The 21,522-nt window shown below is 49.6% G+C and overlaps 1 protein-coding gene across 2 annotated transcripts; it reads right to left on the reverse strand.

The window, feature by feature from the left end:
- Nucleotides 1–2,981: 2,981 nt before the first annotated feature.
- On the reverse strand, nt 2,982–19,913 carry ANKRD35 (ankyrin repeat domain 35). Of its 2 annotated transcripts, XM_044239087.1 has the most exons (14): nt 19,814–19,913; nt 14,601–14,731; nt 13,782–13,870; nt 13,361–13,425; nt 12,268–12,325; nt 12,006–12,076; nt 11,618–11,724; nt 10,819–11,006; nt 10,149–10,186; nt 7,970–9,982; nt 6,197–6,286; nt 4,869–4,934; nt 3,792–3,891; nt 2,982–3,222 (listed from the first exon to the last, which is right to left on the reverse strand). In XM_044239087.1, the coding sequence occupies exons 1-13, from the start codon at nt 19,850–19,852 to the stop codon at nt 3,829–3,831; spliced, it is 3,018 nt and encodes a 1,005-aa protein (XP_044095022.1). In that variant the 5' UTR covers nt 19,853–19,913; the 3' UTR covers nt 2,982–3,222; nt 3,792–3,828. The 2 variants fall into 2 exon arrangements, with proteins under 2 accessions (XP_044095022.1, XP_044095021.1); XM_044239086.1 differs by lacking the exons at nt 2,982–3,222; nt 3,792–3,891 and adding an exon at nt 3,925–4,076.
- Nucleotides 19,914–21,522: the final 1,609 nt, after the last annotated feature.

Raw genomic sequence — 21,522 nt, forward strand, 5'->3', positions numbered from 1 at the left:
GATGGACGGGGATCTGCCCGCAGAAAGAGGTTCCTACTTGAAATGAGGCTCTTCTGCCTGGGAGAAAGCCTGGGCTTCGAGAATCCAAAGTGTACCTAAGCGCCAACTCTACCTGTGGTCCCCCATCCTCCTACCCCAAATAGAACGTCACCAGAGACCCCACGCCTTTGGTGTAGCTGAAGGTGAACAGAGGGGGAGGTTTTCTTACCCTCAATATTCATCTTTCTGCTCCCCTCTGAACTGCCTGGTCTTCTTCCAAAGCCTTTGACCTTCCAGAGACCCCTTTCTCAACCAAGCTCATCACTCACATGCAGGTACCATGAAAGCACCAATTTTAGGGCCATTTACCCAACCTACCTACTGAAAAAACTCATAGTATTTTATAGTTAGTGGCTGGGACCGAAGCAATAATGTCATTTGTTCAACAAACATTAGAATGCTGTTCAGAGATTGTTAGGTGCTGAGGACATAAAAAGCCTTGCAGGAGCTATCTAGCAGCGGCAACAAGACAGTTAAACCTGTAATTGTCATAAAAATAATAATAATATAACCCTCCCATTTAGCTTAAACCTTCAGTATAATCCTTCTCATGAGACCCCTTCCAAGCCGCAAGAATGAAGGTACCAGCCCAGCAATATCCCCAGGTACCTGCTGAATTGGACCATGCCCAGCTACTCTGTGGCTTGTATCCGTGGGGAAGATCTGCACCTTCCCCTGACACTCAGGTTCTTTCCTTGATGCTTTGCTTCCAGCAATGGTGGGACTTAAAGCTGAATTCAAGCTCAAGTATTCGGTTCTAAATCCCAACTGTCTTCATCAGGCCCCGAGCTTTTGTTCTGTTCAGACCTCTAGGTCCAAAGTTACTATGGATTAGTTTTTAATCTTCTAGAATTTTCAGTGATTGGAGAGGAGGAGGATAGAGAGGATTTTTTTTTAAAAGGGGGGGTATTCTCTGGAGTGATAGACATGTTCATTACCTTGATTGTGTGACGGTTTTATGGGTATACACATGTGTCAAAACTTATCAAAGTACTTGCAGTTTATTGAATGACAATTATCATAACTCATTAAAGCTGTAAAAATGTAAAAGAAAAAAAAGTAAACCTCACCTTGAATCTTAGTGGTTTCATAAAGGAGGGATAAAGAAGGGATCTCCTTTAATAGTTAATTTGACGTAATAAGTTCCAGCACCCCTCCAGGATAACATAAAGTAGGAAACAGGGTGCCTGAATTGGATCCTGTAACCCAGCTTGGCAAGGACAAGAGTTTTTTCTGTGATGCTCACTCGCTATCCCCAGTGCCTGGCCCATAGTAGACTCGTTCAATGTCAGTTTAATGAATTGTTATCTGATAAAGGAGGGAAACTACAAATCAGGACCATGTTCTGATTGGAGGCATTCAAAGATACAGTCTGACCCCATTGTGGCGACCGCGTTTCACCTACACTCACCCATATACTCTTACATCTGAAGCCTGAGGAACAAGGAAGAGAAAAGGGAGTAGGAAGTACCTACCTAAGTCCCATTGGACAGACAGCCTAGGAGGAATGGGGAGAACAGTAGGACTAGAGTTACTTTAGGAAACAAAGATTTGTTTATGAAATCAAGGAAAATTTCAGGGCTTGGGGTTGTTGGGGTAAAGAGTTTATGGGTTTATACAGAGGGAGACTGTTTGGAAAGGCCAGGGGCTGGGAACATTCCATCCTGTGTTAGTATTCACACCACTGACCATTCCCATAGCTCAGCCATCCTGGGATCAGTTTCCACTACCAAAGCTGCCTTCTAACTCACACTTAAAGTTAGCCAAACACTCTCCCCCTGTGTGGACCCCCCCCCTCTCTCTCTCAGCAATTTTTTCATTCTTCCCACCCCGCACTCCATAAATAATGATTGTAATAGTCCTTTTATATTCTTTGTAACTCCAAGAGCAAGAAGGAAAAGAGAGGATCTGTTCCCTTTCATGGGGAACTTGGATCTTTTGATGCCCTTCCTCCAGCAGCTGTACCCTCTCTTTCCCCATCAACCTCTCCTGTCTCCATTCTTCCTGCTTTAAAGCAGTTCTGTGCCTGTCCATACAAATCCCAAAGCTTGTCCTCATCTTCTCTAGGATGCAGTCTACACAGCTGCTCTCTTCTGGGCCAACCCCCCGCTACAGCCCTGGGGTGGTCCCTGTCTTCCGAGGCAGCCCCACCCCACTCTCCTTCCAACCCAGTGTGGCTCTCTACAGCCAAACCGAGTCCTCCTACCCAGCAAAACCCAGCAGGGGGCGGGCTGGGAGAAGGACCAGGGAGGAATCCAAACCACAGTTCCAGATGGGGAGGAATTCGCTGCCTCTCTCACCTAGCAGTCTGGCGAGTGGAGGGACAGGAAGGGAAGGAGGCCCATGGGAAGTGGGCAAGAGAGATACATTTTTTAAAGTCTAACAGAAGTGGAGGGAAGAAGCCAGCTCTGAGTATCCCTTCCTCCCTTTCCCAGGAATCTGACTTTTCACATCACTTTGTACCTGGGCAAAGAACACAGACCATGTGAGTCTTTGTGCCTCAGATCTAGATGCAGGGTATGACACAGAATCAAATATTTTAGATTGTACAGCTTGAAGGAAATCCAGGTCTCTCAATTTCTCCTTCTTAAAAAAGATAGTGGACGCAGGAATCTCAAGACGGAGAAAAAAGATTAGAGACAGATTTGAGAAAGAGAAGGAGTGTCCATCTCCATTTTCACAGAAAGCTGTTTTTCAATCATGGATCTTGGCCCATTAGTGGGTGTATTGTGAGCAGTTTTTTTTTGCTGAAGTGTAACAGCAGAGACAATCATAGAGTGCAAAGAGTAAGGGTAATTACTATTTCAGATATACACACTATGATACAAAGTGTATTTCTTACTGTGGACCATAATCCAAGTTTGAAAGCTGCAAACTTTTGGAGCGATTTGTGATTTAAAAAAAAGGGGGGGGGAATGAGAATGAGAAAGATTCCTCCCCTCACTCCCCTTTAAGCAGAGAAAACCATGACACCCAACACTACATGCCTCCTGCTTTATTTTCCATAGAGCTGGCCTCCATGTGCCCCCTCCTCTGGTCTCATTAGTGCTGACTCCAGGCTTCAGGTTTTCAGGTCTGGGATCCATAATGTCAGGTGAAACCCCACCCACCCATCCCCACCAACTGCCCCCTCCTCCTCCCCAACCTGGTGGAGCCTCTGGCGACCAGGGATGCTCTTACTCCCTGAAAGAAGAAATTCAAGGGTGAAATGCACACATTTCCACGTCCCCAGCCTCCTCCCACCCATGGCAAGATGCAAAGTGGGATGTCATCCACCTGGACGGAAGAAGATGGCCATGTGCACAGGGGCAGCAATAAGAGTCAGAGGTGACTACCCTCTGAATGAATGGTATGCGAGTAAAGGAGAGAATCTGGGGTTCTCCTCTGAATGAATGGTATGCGAGTAAAGGAGAGAATCTGGGGTTCTAGAGTCCCGCCCTAGCAAACCACTCCTTGCCACTCTGCTACCATGGCTGTCTCTAGACTGGGCCTTAGGAGAGCCACTCAGCCAGGCTTTTCAGTCCTCATCGTCCCACATCAGACCCCTTCGGTCTACCTATTCCCTGATTCTGCCTCTCCCCAGGGAGTCCCCAGATTTTGTCTTCTCAATTAATCTCACTTCATATGCTCCTCACCCCTCATATGCTCGCCACTGCATGGGGCAAAAGGAGACTCCAAGTCCCATCCCTAAGCCTCTTTGCCCAAGTCCTTTCTCTGGGTTCCTTCCCTCATCACCCAGACCCACAACTCACCACAGAGAAATCACACATCCCTCAGGGCATGGCTGTCTCACTCCTCCTGGATGCTGAGGATACGCAGCAAAATATTGTACACATCTTGTTCCATGTAGCCCTGTAAGTGGTGGGAAGGAAGGAAAAGGAGATGATGAACAGGAAATGAGGAGAGACAGGTAAGGGAACATTCTGTGGTTTCATGGAACGCTCTTTCCTCTGTGCCCTGGTTTATAGTGTGTGACTTCTCCATGGCTGTCTCCTAGTCTCTACAAGGAAGATAATGATGTCTACTTGCTGGGACTGCTGTGAGGGTTTAAAAAAAAAAAAAAAGACAGTGAATATGAAGCAGAGCACCTGATAGACAACAAGTGTTCAATTCTTTGTAGCTATCATTCTTTCTAATAAAGGAGCAAATGACCCATCTCTTCTTCCTTAGTGAGGGATAATTTGGCTCAGGCTAAAACTGAGAAAAGGCATAAGGAACAGGAAAAGGCCTTCCAGTAGACCAGGGTATTGACAAGGAGGGACAAACACCTCTCCCCACTCACGTTCATGCACAACCTCTCTTGATCTACCTAAGGAGATCCAGAGACCTGGCACTGGAACATTTAAAGTCCAACTTTCCGGGGTGCCCAGGTGGCTAAGTCGCTGGGATTGAGCACTGAGTAGGGCTCCCTGCTCTGTGGGGAACCTGCTTCTCCCTCTCCCACTCCCCCTGCTTGTGTTCCCTTCCTCACTGTCTCTCTCTCTCTGTCAAATAAATAAATGAAATCTGTTTTAAAAAAATAAAGTCCAGGGGCACCTGGGTGGCTCAGTGGGTTAAAGCCTCTGCCTTCAGCTCAGGTCATGATCCCAGGGTCCTGGGATTGAGCCCCTCATCAGGCTCTCTGCTCAGCAGGGAGCCTGCTCCACCCCACCCCACCCCACCCCCGCCTGCCTCTTTGCCTACTTGTGATCTCTGTCAAATAAATAAAATATTTTAAAAAATAAAGCCCAAATTTCCAAGAAATGACAGGTATATGCAGGTAAAAAGACGGATCCCAAATGCAACATCCCCCCGCCCAATGTGCTGTCTCTACCTCCTTCCATGCTCACCTGCGCAGCATTCAGCAGATGGTTCCTATAGGTGGAGATGATCTCATCGTGATTCTTCTGGGAATCCTAGGAGTGAGCATCAGTGAGAGATCTTGTGCCCACCCTAGCACACCACCCTGACACACATACTACCACCCTCCCACCAAGGATGAAGAAAAATAGAATGAAGTGGTCAGTTGGTGGTGGGAACACAAACTGGTGCAGCCACTCTGGAAAACAGTATGGAGGTTCCCAAAAAAGTTAAAATAGAACCGCCCTAGGATTCAGCAATTGCACTACTAGGTATTTATGCAAAGGATGCAAACACAGTGATTCAAAGAGGCACATGCACTCAATGTTTATAGCAGCAATGTCTACAAAAGTCAAACTATGGAAAGAGCCCAAATGTCCATAGACAGATGAATGGATAAAGATATGATATATATCTATATCGATATCTACATCTATATGTAGAGATTCTATAATGGAATATTACTCAACCATCAAAAAGAATGAAATCTTGCTATTTGCAACTATGGGGGTGGAACTAGAAGGTATTATACTAATCAAAATAAGACAGTCAGAAAAAGACAAATACCATATAATTTCACTCAGATGTGGAATTTAAGAAAACAGATGAACAGGGGAAAATGAATAGGGGAAGGGAAGGACAAATAAAATAAGATAAAAATGGGGTGCCTGGGTGGCTCAGTGGGTTAAAGCCTCTGCCTTCGGCTCAGGTCATGATCCCAGGGTCCTGGGATCGAGCCCTGCATCGGGCTCTCTGCTCAGCAAGGAGCCTGCTTTCCTTCCTCTCTCTCTGCCTGCCTTTCTGCCTACCTGTGATCTCTGTCAAATAAATTTAAAAAATTTTTTTAAATAATAAAAAATAAAAATAAATAAATAAGATAAAAACAGAGAGGAAGACAAAACACAAGAGACCCTTAACTGTAGAGAACAAACAAACGGGTTGCTGGAGGGAAGGTGGATGAGGGGATGGGGTAATTGGGGGATGGGGTAATTGGGAGATGGGCACTAGGGAGGGCACTTGATGGAATGAGTACTGGGTGTTGTATGCAACTGATGAATCACTAAATTCTACTCCTGAAACAAATAATACACTATATGTTAATGAAATTAATTTAAAGAAAAATTTAAAAATTAAAAAAAGGAGAAGAAAGAAGTGGTCAGCTATACCAATTAGGCTCCCTTGGCCCACCATTGGCCCAGCCTAGACCACTGCCTGACCAGGCCTCTACAATTCCTAGACTTTTTCCCTCACATACATCACTTCCACTGGCCACCCTCTTCTCTAGCAGCATCTATTTCTCTTGAGGGCCAGAACATACCTGAAGCTGTAGGGCAAGGCGAGTATTTTCTCCCCGAACCGCTAAGACCTCCTCTGAAAGCTGCTCCAGCTTCTTCAACAATTCCTTGATCTGATGCCACAAGGAAAGAAAGGCAACTGAAGTGGCCCAAGTCATTTCCCACCCCAATACCACCCACGGTCAAGGTCAATTTCCTTTTAGTGGGTATGTAATATATGCCAGGTACTTTTATACACATTGTCTCAATTAATACTCAAGACATTTCTTCTTCTGTTCTGAGGAGAACAATACTTCACTGAAGGAAGTATTAGTATTCACATTTTGCAGATAAGACTGACTTAGGTGACTTGTCAAAATCATACAGCTAGTAAGTAATGAAATAATGATTTGAACCAAGATCTCTTTGAATTCATGGCCCATGCTCTGAAGTCTGCACTGGATCCTGCCCTATTCATGGCTGTTGACCACCAAGAAATAAGAGATGAGTTTTGTTTTTGTGGTTTGTGAGACTGAGGCACAAACTTGGTTACTGATAACCAGCAGTAATAGGAATGGTGGCAGTAGGAATTATAAAAATAGCTCACTTTTATTTATTGAGTGCTTACCATTTACCAAAAAGCATTTCTAGTATTTTAAATATAATGTCTTATTAATGTAATCTTCCTGACAACCCTATCATTATCCCCATAGTAGAGATGAGAAAACTGAGTCTTAGAGGAGATTTAGAGGCTTTAGAGAACTCACCCAAGATCAAGCAGTTAAGTTTTAAAACTGAATTTCAAATCCAATGTCAGACTACACTATTTTCTTTTGCCCATTTATCTACATCATCTTTTCCTTCAACGACAATACAAAATTCCTCCTTCCTTTAATCAGCCCCACTGCACACTGATTGCTATTCTGTATAACATTCCTTCTTTGTGTGCCCTCTGTATTATACAAAATATATACTTCCTATATATTTTTTAAAATTTTATTTATTTATTTTGATAGAGAGAGAAAGAGGCAGGCAGAGAGAGGGGGAAGCAGGCTCCCCACTGAGCAGAGAACCCCAGGACCCTGATTCTCCCTCTCTTACTCCCCCTGCTTGTATTCCCTTTCTGGCTGTCTCTCTCTCTCTGTGTCAAATAAATAAAATCTTATAAATTAATAAATAAAATTACTAAATTCATTCGTAAATGGATTTTTTTTATGATTCATAAAACATGCCTCCTAGAAATGTACAGCCTTTACACTGAGTTCTGGAGCAATCCTTGGGAAACTCCGGTTTCTAACACAGTGGTTTTCAAACGTTTTTATTTGATTTGGTGTTCTCTTTGCCAATGGAAATCTGTAGAACTCCCTCTGACTGAAGTGGGTGGGGGGTGGGGGGGAGAAGAGGAGCTAGAGGCTACTTTTCTAACCCCCAGTTACCTCCCCAGAACCCTAGCAAAACCCCAGCAACCTGGGCTAATCTACTTTTTAAGTGAAAGTGTTCATAACCATAATCCCTCCAGGGCAGTAGCTAGCTGGCTGCGACCCGCACTGCTTCTGAACTCTGAATCCCCAACTGTAACACTTAAGCCCCCTTCTCTCTTCTGTTTATACCTTAGCCTCACCACTAATATCAACCCCAAATCCTGGAGAAACGAGAAACGAGAGGCAAGACGCAACGCCTGGGAACACAACAGTCCTTGCAAACCACAGGTGCTCTGTTAAAGGTATTAAGCTGACAACCCAAAGACAGAGGCAGGCTAAAAAACCCCCTAAACTCAGGGCCACTTACTTTCCCTGCTGGCTGCCCAGCCTGCTCACCTTGGCCTCCTTGTCCCGGCAAGCCCCAATGAGATGGTCCACCTTATCTTTGAACTGCTCAGCTGTTTGCTCAAACTGCTGGGAGCGCGCGCGCAGCTCGCCTGCCTGGCGCTCCTGCTCGGCCGCGCGTGTGGCCAGGTCCCCGCTCCGCCGCCGCTCCTCTGCCACCGCCTGGCGCAGCCGAGCCATCTCCCGGCACGCTGTGTTATACTTTTCCAGCAGGGCCTTCAGCTCCTGGCCCCACGCCTGAGCCTGGGCCACCAGCGAACCGCGTGTTTTCTCGTGCTGCCGCAGGCTGGCAGCCTCCCGGGCCCGCAGCTCGGCCACTTCCTCGGTGGCCTGGTAGAGCAGCTGCTTCAGCTTCCCGATCTCCTGGCTCTTCCCGCTCATCGTGGCCTGGACGGCCCGCAGCTCTTCCTCCAGTTTCCCCAGGTCTTGCTCCAGAGCCGCCACCTGGGGCGGTGCGGGGGCCTCTGACAAGGTGCCCGGCTCCCCGAGTGGGGCCAGGGTTCCCCGCAACTGCTGGTTTTCCTCCTCCAGGCGAGCCAGCCCCTTCTGGGCCTCGCGGTGCTGCTCCACCAGGATGCTGATGCAAGCCTGCAGCTCCTCCAGGGGCTCCCCCGCTGCGCGCCCAGCACTCCCCTTGCCCACCAGGTCCGGTGGCAGGTAGTTCCACAGCCCTTGGAGGCCACTGCTCTGGGAGGCCAGGCGCTTCCGCAGTTTCTCGGTGGCCTCCTTCTCCATGGCCAGTTCGTCCGTCAGCAGCCCCACACTCCGCCGCAACTGCTGCAGCTGGACCTGCGCCTCTGGCTTGGGAACGAAATCCCGCTGGAGCCGCTGGCTCAGGGACTGCAGCTCCCCCTGCAACCGCTGCCTCTCCTGCCCCAACTCCCCCAGCTCCTCCAGCAAGTTGCTATTGCTCCGTCTCAGTGCTGCTACCTCCTTCTCCAGCTGGCCCTTAGCCGGACAGCCTCCGGGTAGCCGTTCCCCTCCCGGGGCTCCCAAAGGCTCTCCCCGGGCTCCAGGAGCCTTCTTCTCCTTCCCTTCATTCTCTTTGGTGATGGTCACCAGGCCTGCCTTTGGGGCTCCCTCTCTGGGCTCCTGGGCAGGGGCCTGAGGTTTGCCCTGTAATCCTGCCTTTGCCCGATCCAGCCTCACCAGCACCTGCTCTAGCCTGGCCTCCATCTTCTCCCAGGCAGCGGCTGCAGCCTCCACCTGGGGTGTCCCCAGAGCCCCCTCCAGGACTGGTCTTGACAAAGCCCCCCGGGCAGCATCCTTTTCTCGCCACACGGCTGCCACCTCCTCCCTCAGCTGTACAAGGAGCTGATTCATGGCTGCTGGGCCCATGGGTTCAGCCACTGTGCCTATCGGGTCAGCCCCAGGAGCCTGGGGCTTCTCTTTCTGACCAGCCCATGGCTCGTCAGTACCATCCCGGCCAAGGGCCTGTCCACCATTGGCACTCAGCTGCTGTCCTGTGGCTTTCCCAGCGGTCTCACACCTTGGGCTCTGGGGTGGCTCTTGTTCTTCTGGCTGGAGCCTTCCTTGGGCTTCATGCTGAATGCCCCCCGAGGCTAAATCCTCAGCCTTCTTAGAAGCTAATGCTGGCTTGGTTGCCACTGCAGCTGCTGCCTGCTGCTGTTTCCTTAGCTCTTGAATGCGCTCGGCCAGCAGGCCCAAGGGACAGCCCTGTTCCATTCCATCTCCTCCAGGCCGAAGACTAGAGCCCTGCCCTCCGGGAGCTCCAGGCTCTTGAGCTAGGAGGAGCCCCAGCTCCTGCACCTGCTCTCGAATCTGGTTCTCCAGGCCCAGGTAGGCTGCAGCCTGAGTTTTCGCCTCTTCAGTCTTTTGCACCAGCTCCTGCTCCAACTGAGAAACCTTCCTCTGCTCCTCTTCATACTTCCACCTCCACTCATCTGGGCATGGGTCTTCCTCCTCTTCCTCCTGCTCCTCCTCGGGCTCTGCTCTCCATGGGCTCTTAGGTGGAGAACCCACGTGAGGCTCAGATGAGGAGGCCTACATAGAAAAAGGAATAGTGAACTAAAGGCAGGCAGCTAGCCAAGACCCAGGAGGGGTTTTCTTCTCTTACTCTCTCTCGATGCCCCCAAGAATCACTACCTAGGGGAAACCCCAGTGGGACAGCCTAGGGTGGGTCGGAAGCAAAAGGCACGTAGGGTCTTACCTGGGATGCAAGATCTGGATGTTGAACAAGCCCCTGACCTATGCGAGAAATCACAGGGAAAATGAGAATGGAGACAGGTCCTCTTCTAGCCCACGCTTTATCTTCAGACTTTTTCTGAGAAGAACATTCCCCCAGTGTGAGGACCCTTCCCACACATGTCTTCATGGTGCCAGGAGCCACCCCTTTTGAATGGGTCCCCAAGCATCCAGCATCCTTGGTTCCCTTATCCTGGAGACGGGCCAGCTTGTTCATTTTGTTTGCTCACTTATTTAGTGGGCATGGTGCCAGGCACTGATGGGCACCAGGATCTCAGTGTGGGGCAAAACAGCAGTGGCCTGTCATCTGAGGGCTTTCCAGTCTAGCAAGGGAGATGGAGGGTGACTGGCAAACCATACAAATAGATGAACAATCACAGCTCATAAACATAGAGGTAGTCGAGCCAGAGTTGCCTTCTGAGGGACACAAGGCTGCATTAAGGAATTTTGCGACCAGGCTTTGGGAATTTGGGGTCATTTCACAGTGGCAGCAATCAGTAAGTTAAACTCAACTCAAGTGAAAATTCTTTGTCAGAGGGATTATTTCAATGGGAATAAATGGCATTCTAAGCAGCTTCCTGGATGCTAAGGCTCTCAAGGAGAATTGTGAAGTTAAAAAAGGGACTCAGCTTTACCTCCCCGCTGCCCCCGCCGGTTCAGAGCCTGCCGCAGCAGCTGACACAACACTTTGTCTTGAGTGCGAAGAGCATAATGCAGAGCGTCGTGCCCTGTGCCATCCATCGCCCCTGCGTCTGCCCCATGGCTCAGGAGCAGTTCAGCCACCTCGGCGCTGCCTTTCTCACAGGCCAGGATCAGAGCCGATCTGTGAGTGGGGACAAAGCTGGGCAAAGGCTTTCCCCAGGAAATCCAGGAGTCCTGCTTCTAGAAATTCCACTCATGGAATCAGATCTCACTCTGTGTGGCAAGGAGAACCACAGACCCACACCAGCCAACAACAAGGCATGAGACCAGACCACCCTGCCTTGGAGCTGCAGCTATCAGAAAGCCAGGAGCCAAGTAGAAGGGCCCTACTTTCATCTTTTCTTTATCGAGGTTCCACATAAATTCTTTATTGGAAAAAGGATCCCATTGTTTAGATGGTGGTTTGAAACCAGTAAATTGAACTAATGGATCCAGAAGTATTGATTCGACTTCCAGGGTCATCTATGCTGCTACCACCACCCTCATAGATGGAAATAGGAAAGTCTAAGTAAAACTTTCTCAGCTCCCTGAGAGGAAAAGTGCAAAGCAGCATGTAGCTCTTCCAAACAACTGCTCAGAAGGAAGGAGGTTCCCAGGAAAAGAGAAACCAATCTTTCTTCCGCAAAACACACGCACACAGACACGCGCATGCACACACACACGTTTGCCCAGTGGCTCCTTTCTAGAGTGGTCGATGCCTGGGTTTGAGCTGGGGAGATGGGGAAGGCTCACTTGTCATCCTTATCTGTGACATTAACTCGGGCACCTCTCTGCAGTAGCTGTGAGCAGATAGCTGCATGACCTCCCAGTGATGCAATCATCAGGGGTGTCCGTCCGTCCTGCACAGATTGTGGGAAGGGAGGTCACGAGGAGCCAGGGGCTTTACAATTCTACCAAATGCCCTCTCCCGACACCTCTTCAAAAGAAAAGCCCTCCTCCCAAAAAAAAAAAAAAAAAAAAAAAAAACACTCTTCTGAGAGGGAAAGGAGGAGGAGCAGGGGGAGAAGGAAGAGGAGGCATGCCCCCCCTTGCCCAACCCTCCCCATCCCAGAGCTTAGCCAGTCAGGCTCAGAGAGAGCAGCAGCCTCTCTGTGCAGGGCCCTGCCCAGCAGACACTCACATTATCCAGGACATCCAGGAAGGCTTCATGGTCACACAGCAGGAGCACACTGGAGGCACAGCCAGAGGAGGCTGGGAGGATTGAGGGATGATTGGGTTAAGGAGAAGCAGGAAGGGCACTTAGTCAGACTATGACCCAGCATTCCCTCCAACCATTCAATCTGTCCTGCTCTCCAAATGTCATCCCACACCCCCTGCCTTCAGCCCATGGTCCCTGCAGCCCTGCTTCCCCCCAACCCCCACCCTCTGTCCCCAGCACACACCTGCCCAGTGCAACGGACTACGATTTTCTGCATCCACAGCATCTTCGTTGGCGCCGTGCTGCAAACAGCCACAAAGGGAAGCAGCTTGGGGCATGGTGGTACCATCCTTATCCCATACCCCCACCCCCCCGTTTGCTCCCCAACTTCCATAGCACTATAGGGAGGGGAAGGAGGACCATGGCTCTGGCCAACTACTAGGGGAGCCAGTCCACTCCTTGCAGATTATAGGCAGCCTTGAATTTCAGCCCCAGTTCTTAAACCTCGGGCCTAAGAAAAATCAGATGATAGACCAATAAGTGTGTTAGGGAAAATGATATCTGAGTCCCTGCAGGGTACTTCAGGCTAAGCATTGGGGAACTTGGAAAGGTCTGGGAAGAACAAAAGCAGAACAGCCATTTGCCCAGTGGCCTGCTGAACTGTGCCTTTTGCACTTTTGGAGACAGGTTTCTGGATTTTCTGCGTGTCATTTCACATATATATTTCCCTTAGTGCTCCTAGACTGCAAGTCCCTTAAAAGCAGACAGTAGAAGTGTGGATGAATTTGAACACCTCTGTCCTCCTTCCACCTGCCCAGCCACTCAGCACTCCATCTGCGCAGGGCTCTGCTGATGGCTTGCAGAGAGAGGACTGGCCAGCAGTCCCCCGGGGAACTCTGCTTTCTGACCTGCCCTCAAGGTCCGCCTTAACATGTTATCTGCATGTAGTGGGTGTTACCTAAATGCTTGTGAACTGATGGGTGCAGGATTACCACCTGTCTTTTTTTCTTTTTTAAGATTTTATTTATTTATTTGACAGACAGAGATCACAAGTAGGCAGAGAAGCGGGGGGGGGGTGTGCGGGGAGCAGGCTCCCTGCTGAGCGGAGAGCCCACTGCGGGACTCCGGCTCAATCCCAGGACCTGGAATCATGACCTGAGCCGAAGGCAGAGGCTTTAACCCACTGAGCCACCCAGGCACCCCGGATTACCACCTGTCTTACTGGGGAGGAGAGCGGTCCATGTGACCCAATAGTGCATGTGACTACAAGAGCAAGATAGAAGATGCTGGGCCCACTTGTTCCCTTCACTAAAGCAGTACTGAGAGGTTGCTCCTACCTGCAGCAGAACTTTGACACACTGTGGCTGACAGGAGATGGTGGCCAGGTGCAGGGCCGTGCTTCCTGGAAAGAGAAAGAGGGGAGATGGAAGATGGATGGCCCTACGCATGCCGATGACTCACAGGGAGGGAAGGCAAAAGACGCACAGATAATCAGGGGGAGATTAGAGAGAGAAGCTCTCAGCCCCACAGGGCCAGAAATTCCTGTTCCCCGAGTACCTGGTACCTGTGGTGGAGGTGGGAGTGGGGGTTGGGGTAAAGCCAGCTTGCAGGGAGGAGCACCCTGGGAGGATGCTGGTCAGAACTGATGAGGAGAGAAGTGGGGGGCTACACTCGGAACCTCCAGGAGTTGGCCCCCACCACCACTGTTGCTCTAAAGGGAGAGGCCCGCCGTGGGGCCCAATGTGCAGTCTAACTCACCATCCTCATTCTTGCTGTTGATGTCAGCCCCGTTCGCAAGCAGTATAGTTAGACATTCTGTCAGGCCTTTGGAGGCTGCCAGATGGAACCTGCCAGAATCAAGGCCAAGGGGCAGAAGGATGAGGGGACTGGAGGATGAGAGCTACAAGAATATTCTAAGTACTACCTGCTATGCTCCTTCACCCCAAAGCCAGTCCCCAAACTAGACAGGGAAGTTCCTCTATAGCCTGACTTTCTGAGGAAAAGGCTCTGTGGCCTACTGTCACAAAGCCAGAGGAGGCTGGAAGCAAAGACAGAAATGAGAGCCATAGGTCTCGAGCAAGCTAGACTATTACTCAAACACAAAAGAGGGCTGGCCACTGGAAGGGACAAGGGATAATATCCCTTTCATCCTAATCACTCCATCCAGCCATGTGATGCTCATGGCCACTACCACTTTGTTCCTAATTTCCCAAGCTACACACCCTCCTACTTGGGCAATAAATAGATGCCATCTTTAATGAGTATACCTGTTTTCTGTTTGTTTCATGGGCTTTATGTCATTTTCTGCTTTTTCTTTTCCTTTTTTTGGGGCGGGGGGGCAGTTCTGTTATTCTGGACTGTGAGAGGGGTGGGACTCAGAGACAATGTCTCTTCCCTCACTGTGTGCAGCCCTTGGTGTGTAGCAAACAAACGCTGATAGACACGCTTGCTGGTCAAGACAAAAACGGCTCTGGGGACGTAGGGCTTCCCGGGTCTTACCTCCTTCCGGGTTTAAGGCTTTTAATGGTAACCACATATCAAGGGGGGCGGGGAGGGGTCTTGGGACGGCTCACTTACGGGGACTGGCCATTCGAGTTCAGCTTGGTGGGCCGGGCTGACTTCCTCGAGGCCAGGGCAGCCACGCGCCCCACATCCCCCCGCTGCACCGCCTCCAGCAGCTTCTGATCACGGCGGTTCCATCTCTCCACCTGGTGGGGGCCATGGGTTGTGTGAATACAGGGGGAAGGAGTGGGATGGGAAAGGGAAGGGAGGAGATGGTTAGGGTGCCCGGCAAAGAAAAGAGACATCCATATGCAGCTGAGAGACTACTGCTGGCCTTTGTCAGCCCTGGGTCAAAAAGTGCTTGGACTCCTGGATTAAAAATCATGTTCTAGTACTGAAAGTGTAGTATTTAGATGTCCTTTTTTTTTAGTCATCACGTGACTATTGGGGTTAGGTGCGCATGCTCAGAGTGATCCCAGCCATGACTCCTTTCCCCTTTCCTCTCTGGGTCTTACTGGAGCAAACTGAGCCACGCTGATGGGGTTCACATTACCTCTCACCTCCCCAGGCTGTTCAGCCTCTTGTCTTCAGATTTATGAGAAGTCAAGGCACCCAGCGTCACATTACAGCTAGGAGCCCAAATACCCAGCCATTACGTCTCTGCCCTTGGGCATTGGGCCCCAAAACTGGGAGGGGGGGCCAAGTTTCTTTTTTCCAGCCTCATTTCTATGCCCTTTATGCCCTTCAGCTGGTTGCTCTTCCCCTTCCAAAGCACAACCACCTAATGGCAGAGATAAGGTCTCTGGCTAGGCCTGCAGAGGCAGCGAGAGGCAGCTCCCCTGCTCCTTTCTCCCCTGCCCTCCCTCTTCTTTCCCCTGGCAGGGAGCAGCTGTCCCCAGAAACAGCCACACCTGGGCTTGCATTGTTCTATCATTCCAGCTTGACTTTTTGCAGGTGGTGGGGGTAATTACAACAATTGAGGTATCACAGGGCATGAGAGACAGCTGTGTAAAAACACCCAGGGCTGAAGCCCAGAAAGGCCTGGTTGGATCCAGAGAGAGGAAGGGAAAGGAAGAAGGGATGCAAAAGTCTGTATGATGGTGAAAAGACTCCTGGATGAATATTTTGTCAGCAGGCCTGAGGTGAAGGCCTGGGTCAGCTACTTTCTCAGCTATGTGACCCAGGATAAGCAATTGAACATCTCTGTGTCCTCATCTTTGACATGTGGGAAATAATAACTACCTCATCACGTTGTGAGCATTAAGTGAGCTAACCTCATATAAGGCATATAAAATCTCTTCGTAAACTGGAAAAGGCCATACAAGGGTATGGTATTCTTATAACCAAACAGGAAGTGGTGAAGGATTGCTGGTGGCACCTTAGATTTTATGAGGTGTAATCTCAACAAGAAAGAGGGCTTGGGAGGAGGTGGGAAAACATAGGGTCTGCAGAAACCAAATAACCAATTTTCAAATACTGTTTGCCCAGCCAGGGCAAATTATATAGCAAAAACAGGGAAGTTTTGAAATGCCCAAGCCATAAAATGATCTCAGGCTAGGTGGATTCTAAGGTAATTCTTGTAATTCTTCACAGTCCTTTCCAGTGCTATTTGGATTAGCCTCTCAGCATCCCCGGAAAGGAGTTAGGGCTGATATAATTGGATCTATTTGAGAGCAGAAGAAACTGAAGCACACTAAGGTTGGATAACTGTCCCAGGTCACACCACAAAACAGGGTAAAATTGAGACTAGAACCCAGGCCACCTGGCACCCACTCCCGGTTCGCACCACCAGACCACACACACTGCTACAGAGTTCTGGAAGAAGGTTTCCTTATTACCATGTAACTAGTCTAAGACTGCCTCCAGGCCAAAGCTACCCACCCCCAGACGCTACTCCCTGCACAGAGAAGAATCTCCAAACAGGTTGTTTCTCAAAGGACAAAATAAGCCAAATGACTTCTCCCTATACCAAATAGACTCTGGGACCTAGGAATAATATCATCTAATGTCCCTTGGGGACCAGTTGGCCTCAGAAAAAAAACTGGAAGCTATAATTATATCTCCCCCAGGGGACACTGCCATCAGCTGACCTCAGTCTGAAGTTGTCTGTTTAAAATCCTGATTCTAACACTTTTCTATCCTTGTGAATTTCGGCATGTAACAACTTCTTTGAACCTCAGTTCCCTAGTGATGTAACAGGCCACAGAGTGAGGGCACGATAAAGGCTAATCCCAATCCCCATCCTTCCCAGCACTGTTAGGCACATTTTGGATATGCCAGCAATTCAGGGGTCAGAATTCTCCCTTCAGGGGAGCGAGAGGAAGAGCTCTTGCTCTGTATCAGCCAACGTATAACAGCCAGGCTGTAGAGACAGTAAAGGGGCTCCTTAGCAAAGTAGATACTTTTCTTTCCAACTAGACAGCTCTAAATCTGCCTGACTTATTTCCTATAATCTTGTTCTACTAAGAATTTAGAAGAGACGGAAAATTCATCATGGCCAAACCTCTGCAGAGCTAGGGTGAAGAAGGACAGAGGGATGCTTCCGAATTCCAAATCCATCTACCGCTCATCCCAGCGCCTCTGGAAAAGAGGCCCTGGATGACCATCCTAGCCTCAGGGGAGCAATCACCACTTTAATCAGCAGACTCAAAAACAAGGATAAGCTTTGTATTTCAGCAGCCAAGATTAGGGGGCTTTTGTAGAAGTAATTGCAACCTCTCCTTATCTCTGGCTGTGTGCTGGTAAGCTTCCTATTGAGATGGAACACACCAACAGCAGAGAGAAAGAGTGGGTATGCCTGTAGGACAGGTGATTGGAAATAGAAAGGCTGTCCTAGAGGAACCAGGAGCTGACTCACAGTTTAGGGTTTTTTTTGTTTGTTTTCTGTTTTGTTTTTGTTTTTTAATGCAACTAACATTCCTTCAAGCTGATTCAGCGCCAACTGTTTAAAGCTATTTTCTGGTCCACTTCCTACATAGGCAGAGTAAGCTAATATGTAAGACACCCTCAAAGGCATCCTCTATTTGACTAAAATAAAATGAGATCATAAGAGCTAGGGGTGTGTGTGTGTGTGTGTGTGTGTGTCTTCCTATATTCTGGATAATTTAGATTAATTTGAAAACGATCCCTGAACTGTCAGTCCTGGTCTCAAAGGAGGCAGGGCTTTGGCCCTGGACCCAGGGATGGGAGTGGAGACGGGCAGGGAGAGTCCGCTGGCATGACTTGGAAACCAGGTTTTGGGAGTGTCCGGGAAGCCTGTCACACTATTTCTCTGACAAACGGGTTCAGAGTGGTTAGCCACCCAGGGAGTGGAGGAATTTATCATAAGGGTGAGGAAGTTTCAGGAGGAAACAATTTGCAGCTGACACTGGCCTAGTTTTAAGCTCTTTGCGATCCCATCCTGACTGAGAAACCAGTTTTCTTTCCAGTTGGATAGTTGTAAAGCCACCTGATTTACTTCCTATGAGCTTGTTATACTGAAGAGAGTTTAAAATGGGTGTAAAGTCTTCATGGCCAAAAGTCTGTAGAGCTGGGGTAAAGAACAGAGGGATGGATATTTCCAAATTCCAACATTCAGTCCATTGCTCCTTCCAGAACTTTGGAAAGACTGGAAACCAAGGATTGGAGAATTGGGAAAAATGAAATAATCTCCCCATTCCTAAGGGCAGGCAGACTCCACAGACCTGAAAGGAAAGGGAAGTGTGGAGGACTTTCAGTCAGTAGGGAAGAATCCATGTGAATGAGAAAATCATTATCAGTTAAGACAGAGTCTGAGTTGCCTCAGTTGCTGGTACCTATACTAGTCATCCAGATAATGCATTTTGATTGGTTGATCTATGCGTGTGGAGACTATGTGAAGAAGCAGTTGCGAGTGGGACAAGAACAGGCCTCAACAGAGTTCCTACTCTTGCCTCATAGCTCGCTCCCTTCCAAGCTTCTGCGGCCTGCCCTTGAAGAGTGTGAGCTGAGCATTTCTCATGTTTGCTTATGAATGACACCAGTAAGTCAGGTTAGGCTGAGTAATATTCCCACAGGTCCACAGGTCGTTGGCTACCTCACTTCTAAAAGAGCCATAATCCCAATCTCCACAGAAATGCCATCCCCAGATAGGAGGTCTCTCTATAAGAGATCTGCAGGGAAGAAACAGCTACACCCTCTCTCTGTGCCCCACCTTCTATAATCAGCCTTGTGTTGGGTTCTGGGAGAACGTGGGGGAGTCGAGTGACTTCTACTGGGAACTCTGAGCATATCTATTCTATCCTCTTCTCCTACTATCATCTTTCCCCAACTCAGTCCAGGGAAGCGGAGAGTGCAAGCCCTAAGCAACTGGATGAGGGTTTAGAATGAAGGAAAATTCTGGGGAGAAGCAGGTGGAAGGCCTTGACTGGCCCAAGAACCAGTCTGATAACCAGACACTGCGGTGAGCTGGCCAGGGTGAACTTTGTGGGCAACTTACCCAGTTCCCTGGGGAGCAGCCAGACAGCTATGCCTCCTCTGCTAGAGCCTATTAGGATGGCGGACGGCAAGATTGACCCACAGAGAGCAGGCAGATGGAAGTCGGGGCAAAAGGGGTGTGGGACAACGGCTGGGAAGAGAGGGGCAGAGGTTGATGGGGGAACAGGAGGAGACTGCTGGTGTGGGAGCAACCAATTGGAAAGAGAGTTCGAATGATGTCAGAGAGCCAGTGGTGCTGATGAGAGAATGGGAGTGGAAGGGCCATGGGGTGAGATGGGGGCAGGGACAGAGGAGACTATGAAATAGGGCTTAGGGAAGGCACAGACCTTTGTTGGGCTGAGAGGAAACATCAAGGATAGAGCTATATGGGAGAGGATTGTGAGGACAGGTCAGGGCTGAAAATGGGGCCGTGGGGTAGGACTTGGGACATAGAGCGGAACTTGGGGCTGAGAAGGGGCTGGGGATAGGACAGATGCTTGGAGGTGTTCAGTACTAGGAGATGGCAGAAGTAGACAGGGCCTTTGGGAAGGGGCAGGGGCTGCAGGAAACATCTCAGAAGTTGGAGGTGTACATGCTAGGACGACAAGAAAAGGCCAATGGAAAGGACCTTGGGAAGGCCCGAGGTTGGGAAGGCCCGAGGTTAGGAAGGCAAGTCAGAGGCTAGCGGACAGGGCCTTGAGGAAGGCAGAGCCGGCAGGCTGCACTGCGGGAGTGGAAGCGCTGGAAAGACCCAGAAAGAGAAAAGGTGATAGTGCATGAAGACCGGACTCAGAACTTCTGTCACGACAGGGCTTGGACCCCAGCCCCATCCTCCCAGACATTTTGGCACCTACCGCCACCTGTGAGCTGGAGCAGGAGAAGAAGCGCTTCATGGCCGGGGCCGGGGCCACGGGGGGCGGGGACGCGTGGAGAGCGGGGCTACAGGTTCCCGAACCCAAGGGACTCGGCTGTGACTATGGGAGAGCGAGCTGTCAAAAGCCAAGTGGGACCCGCCCCGGACCCGCCCCAGGTCCCGCCCCAGGACCCGCCCCAGGTTCCGCCCCAGGTCCCGCTGGCTTCAATCGGATACGAGAAGCCGAGAACCAAGCTTAAAACTCCGCCCCTGGCCCTGCCCGACTCTGACGTTGCAGAAGCAAAAAAAAAAAAAAAAACCCGCAGTCTTTGGCGGCGACTTGGGCTTGGTCTCAAACCTCGCTCTCCCAAACCAAACCTGTCTCCAGCTCCAACCCACTCGGTAGAAGGTAGCACTCCCGCAGGGGCTAAAACTCCTCTCCCAGCCCCGCTCCCCAGCGCAGGTTCAGGTGCAGCTCCGGCCCAAGCCCCGCCTCGGGCCCGCCCCTCCAGGAGCCGTTACTGTAGGCCGACAGGTCCGGGATTCGTTGGGTGCGCTGTGGTCTCACCAACTGTCGCGTTTAACCGCTGGTGACGACACTCTTATTATATCCAGAGACCTCTGGCCCGCGTAGTTTACCTCTGCTTCCTCCTCCCATTCCCGGGCCAGAAACCCAAACACAGAAGAGGCTTTGAAGAGAGCTGTTTGGAAACCAGAGGAGATGGGGGTGCAGAGCAGAGGACTGTGCACTAACGGTGCACGACCCTTCGCAATCTGGGAAACAAAACTTGAGGGGAGCGGGATCGGACTTAATATTGCAACGCAACCTCTAAGTTAGAAAACAGCACAGTGGGAGGAGAGAATACTTATTTTAAGCAGCCCCCATCTGAAGTAAACACCGCAAAACCATCTTCGCTATTTCCACTGCCCTTTAAATTCAGATTCTCAGCAATTCTTGCTTGACCAGTCAGTTACAGCTAACTGGTCTGCCTGTCTGTCTTTTGCTGAGGGATAGAGGCAGAAAAATGTCCACCTTTAGCCGGAAAGGCTTACCTATAGCCTGCATAGTTTCAATAAGGATCAAATATGTGATGGTTGCTACTTTTTTTTTTTCTTTTTTGAGATTTTATTTACTTGACAGAGAGATCACAAATAGGCAAACAGGCAGGCAGAGAGAGAGGGGGAAGCAGGCTCCCTGCTGAGCAGAGAGTCTGATGAGAGGGTGGATCCCAGGATCCTGAGATCATGACCTGAGCTGAAGGCAGAGGCTTGACCCCCTGAGCCACCCAGGTGCCCCCCCCATGGTTGCTACATTCATAAAGGGTTTCATGACTGCCTGTATATCTCACTAATAGTTAATATGGAAATGAGTGATAATCACCAGAGAAATCTTGTGAAATTAGAAATATGAAGAAGACATTTGTGATTTAATAACTCCCTGCACGTCCCCTCCCCCTTGAGCACTAAGCATATAACCAACAGCTTCATACAGCAAAAGTGCAGCTCTTTCTGCCCACGATCCTATCTGTGTGCTACTTAAATAAACTCACCAAGCTGCATCGTACAACATCTGAAGAATTCTTTCTCGACCATCGCTTAATGATTGCACAACATTTTTGGTGATTGGAACAGAGCCAAAGGAGTGAGTATCAATGCAACTTAGTAAATTATCTTTACCCCCAATGTTTGTTTCTTACATATCCTTTTTCA

The sequence above is a fragment of the Neovison vison genome, chromosome 2 (assembly GCF_020171115.1).
Source record: "Neovison vison isolate M4711 chromosome 2, ASM_NN_V1, whole genome shotgun sequence".
NCBI lineage: Eukaryota > Metazoa > Chordata > Mammalia > Carnivora > Mustelidae > Neogale > Neogale vison.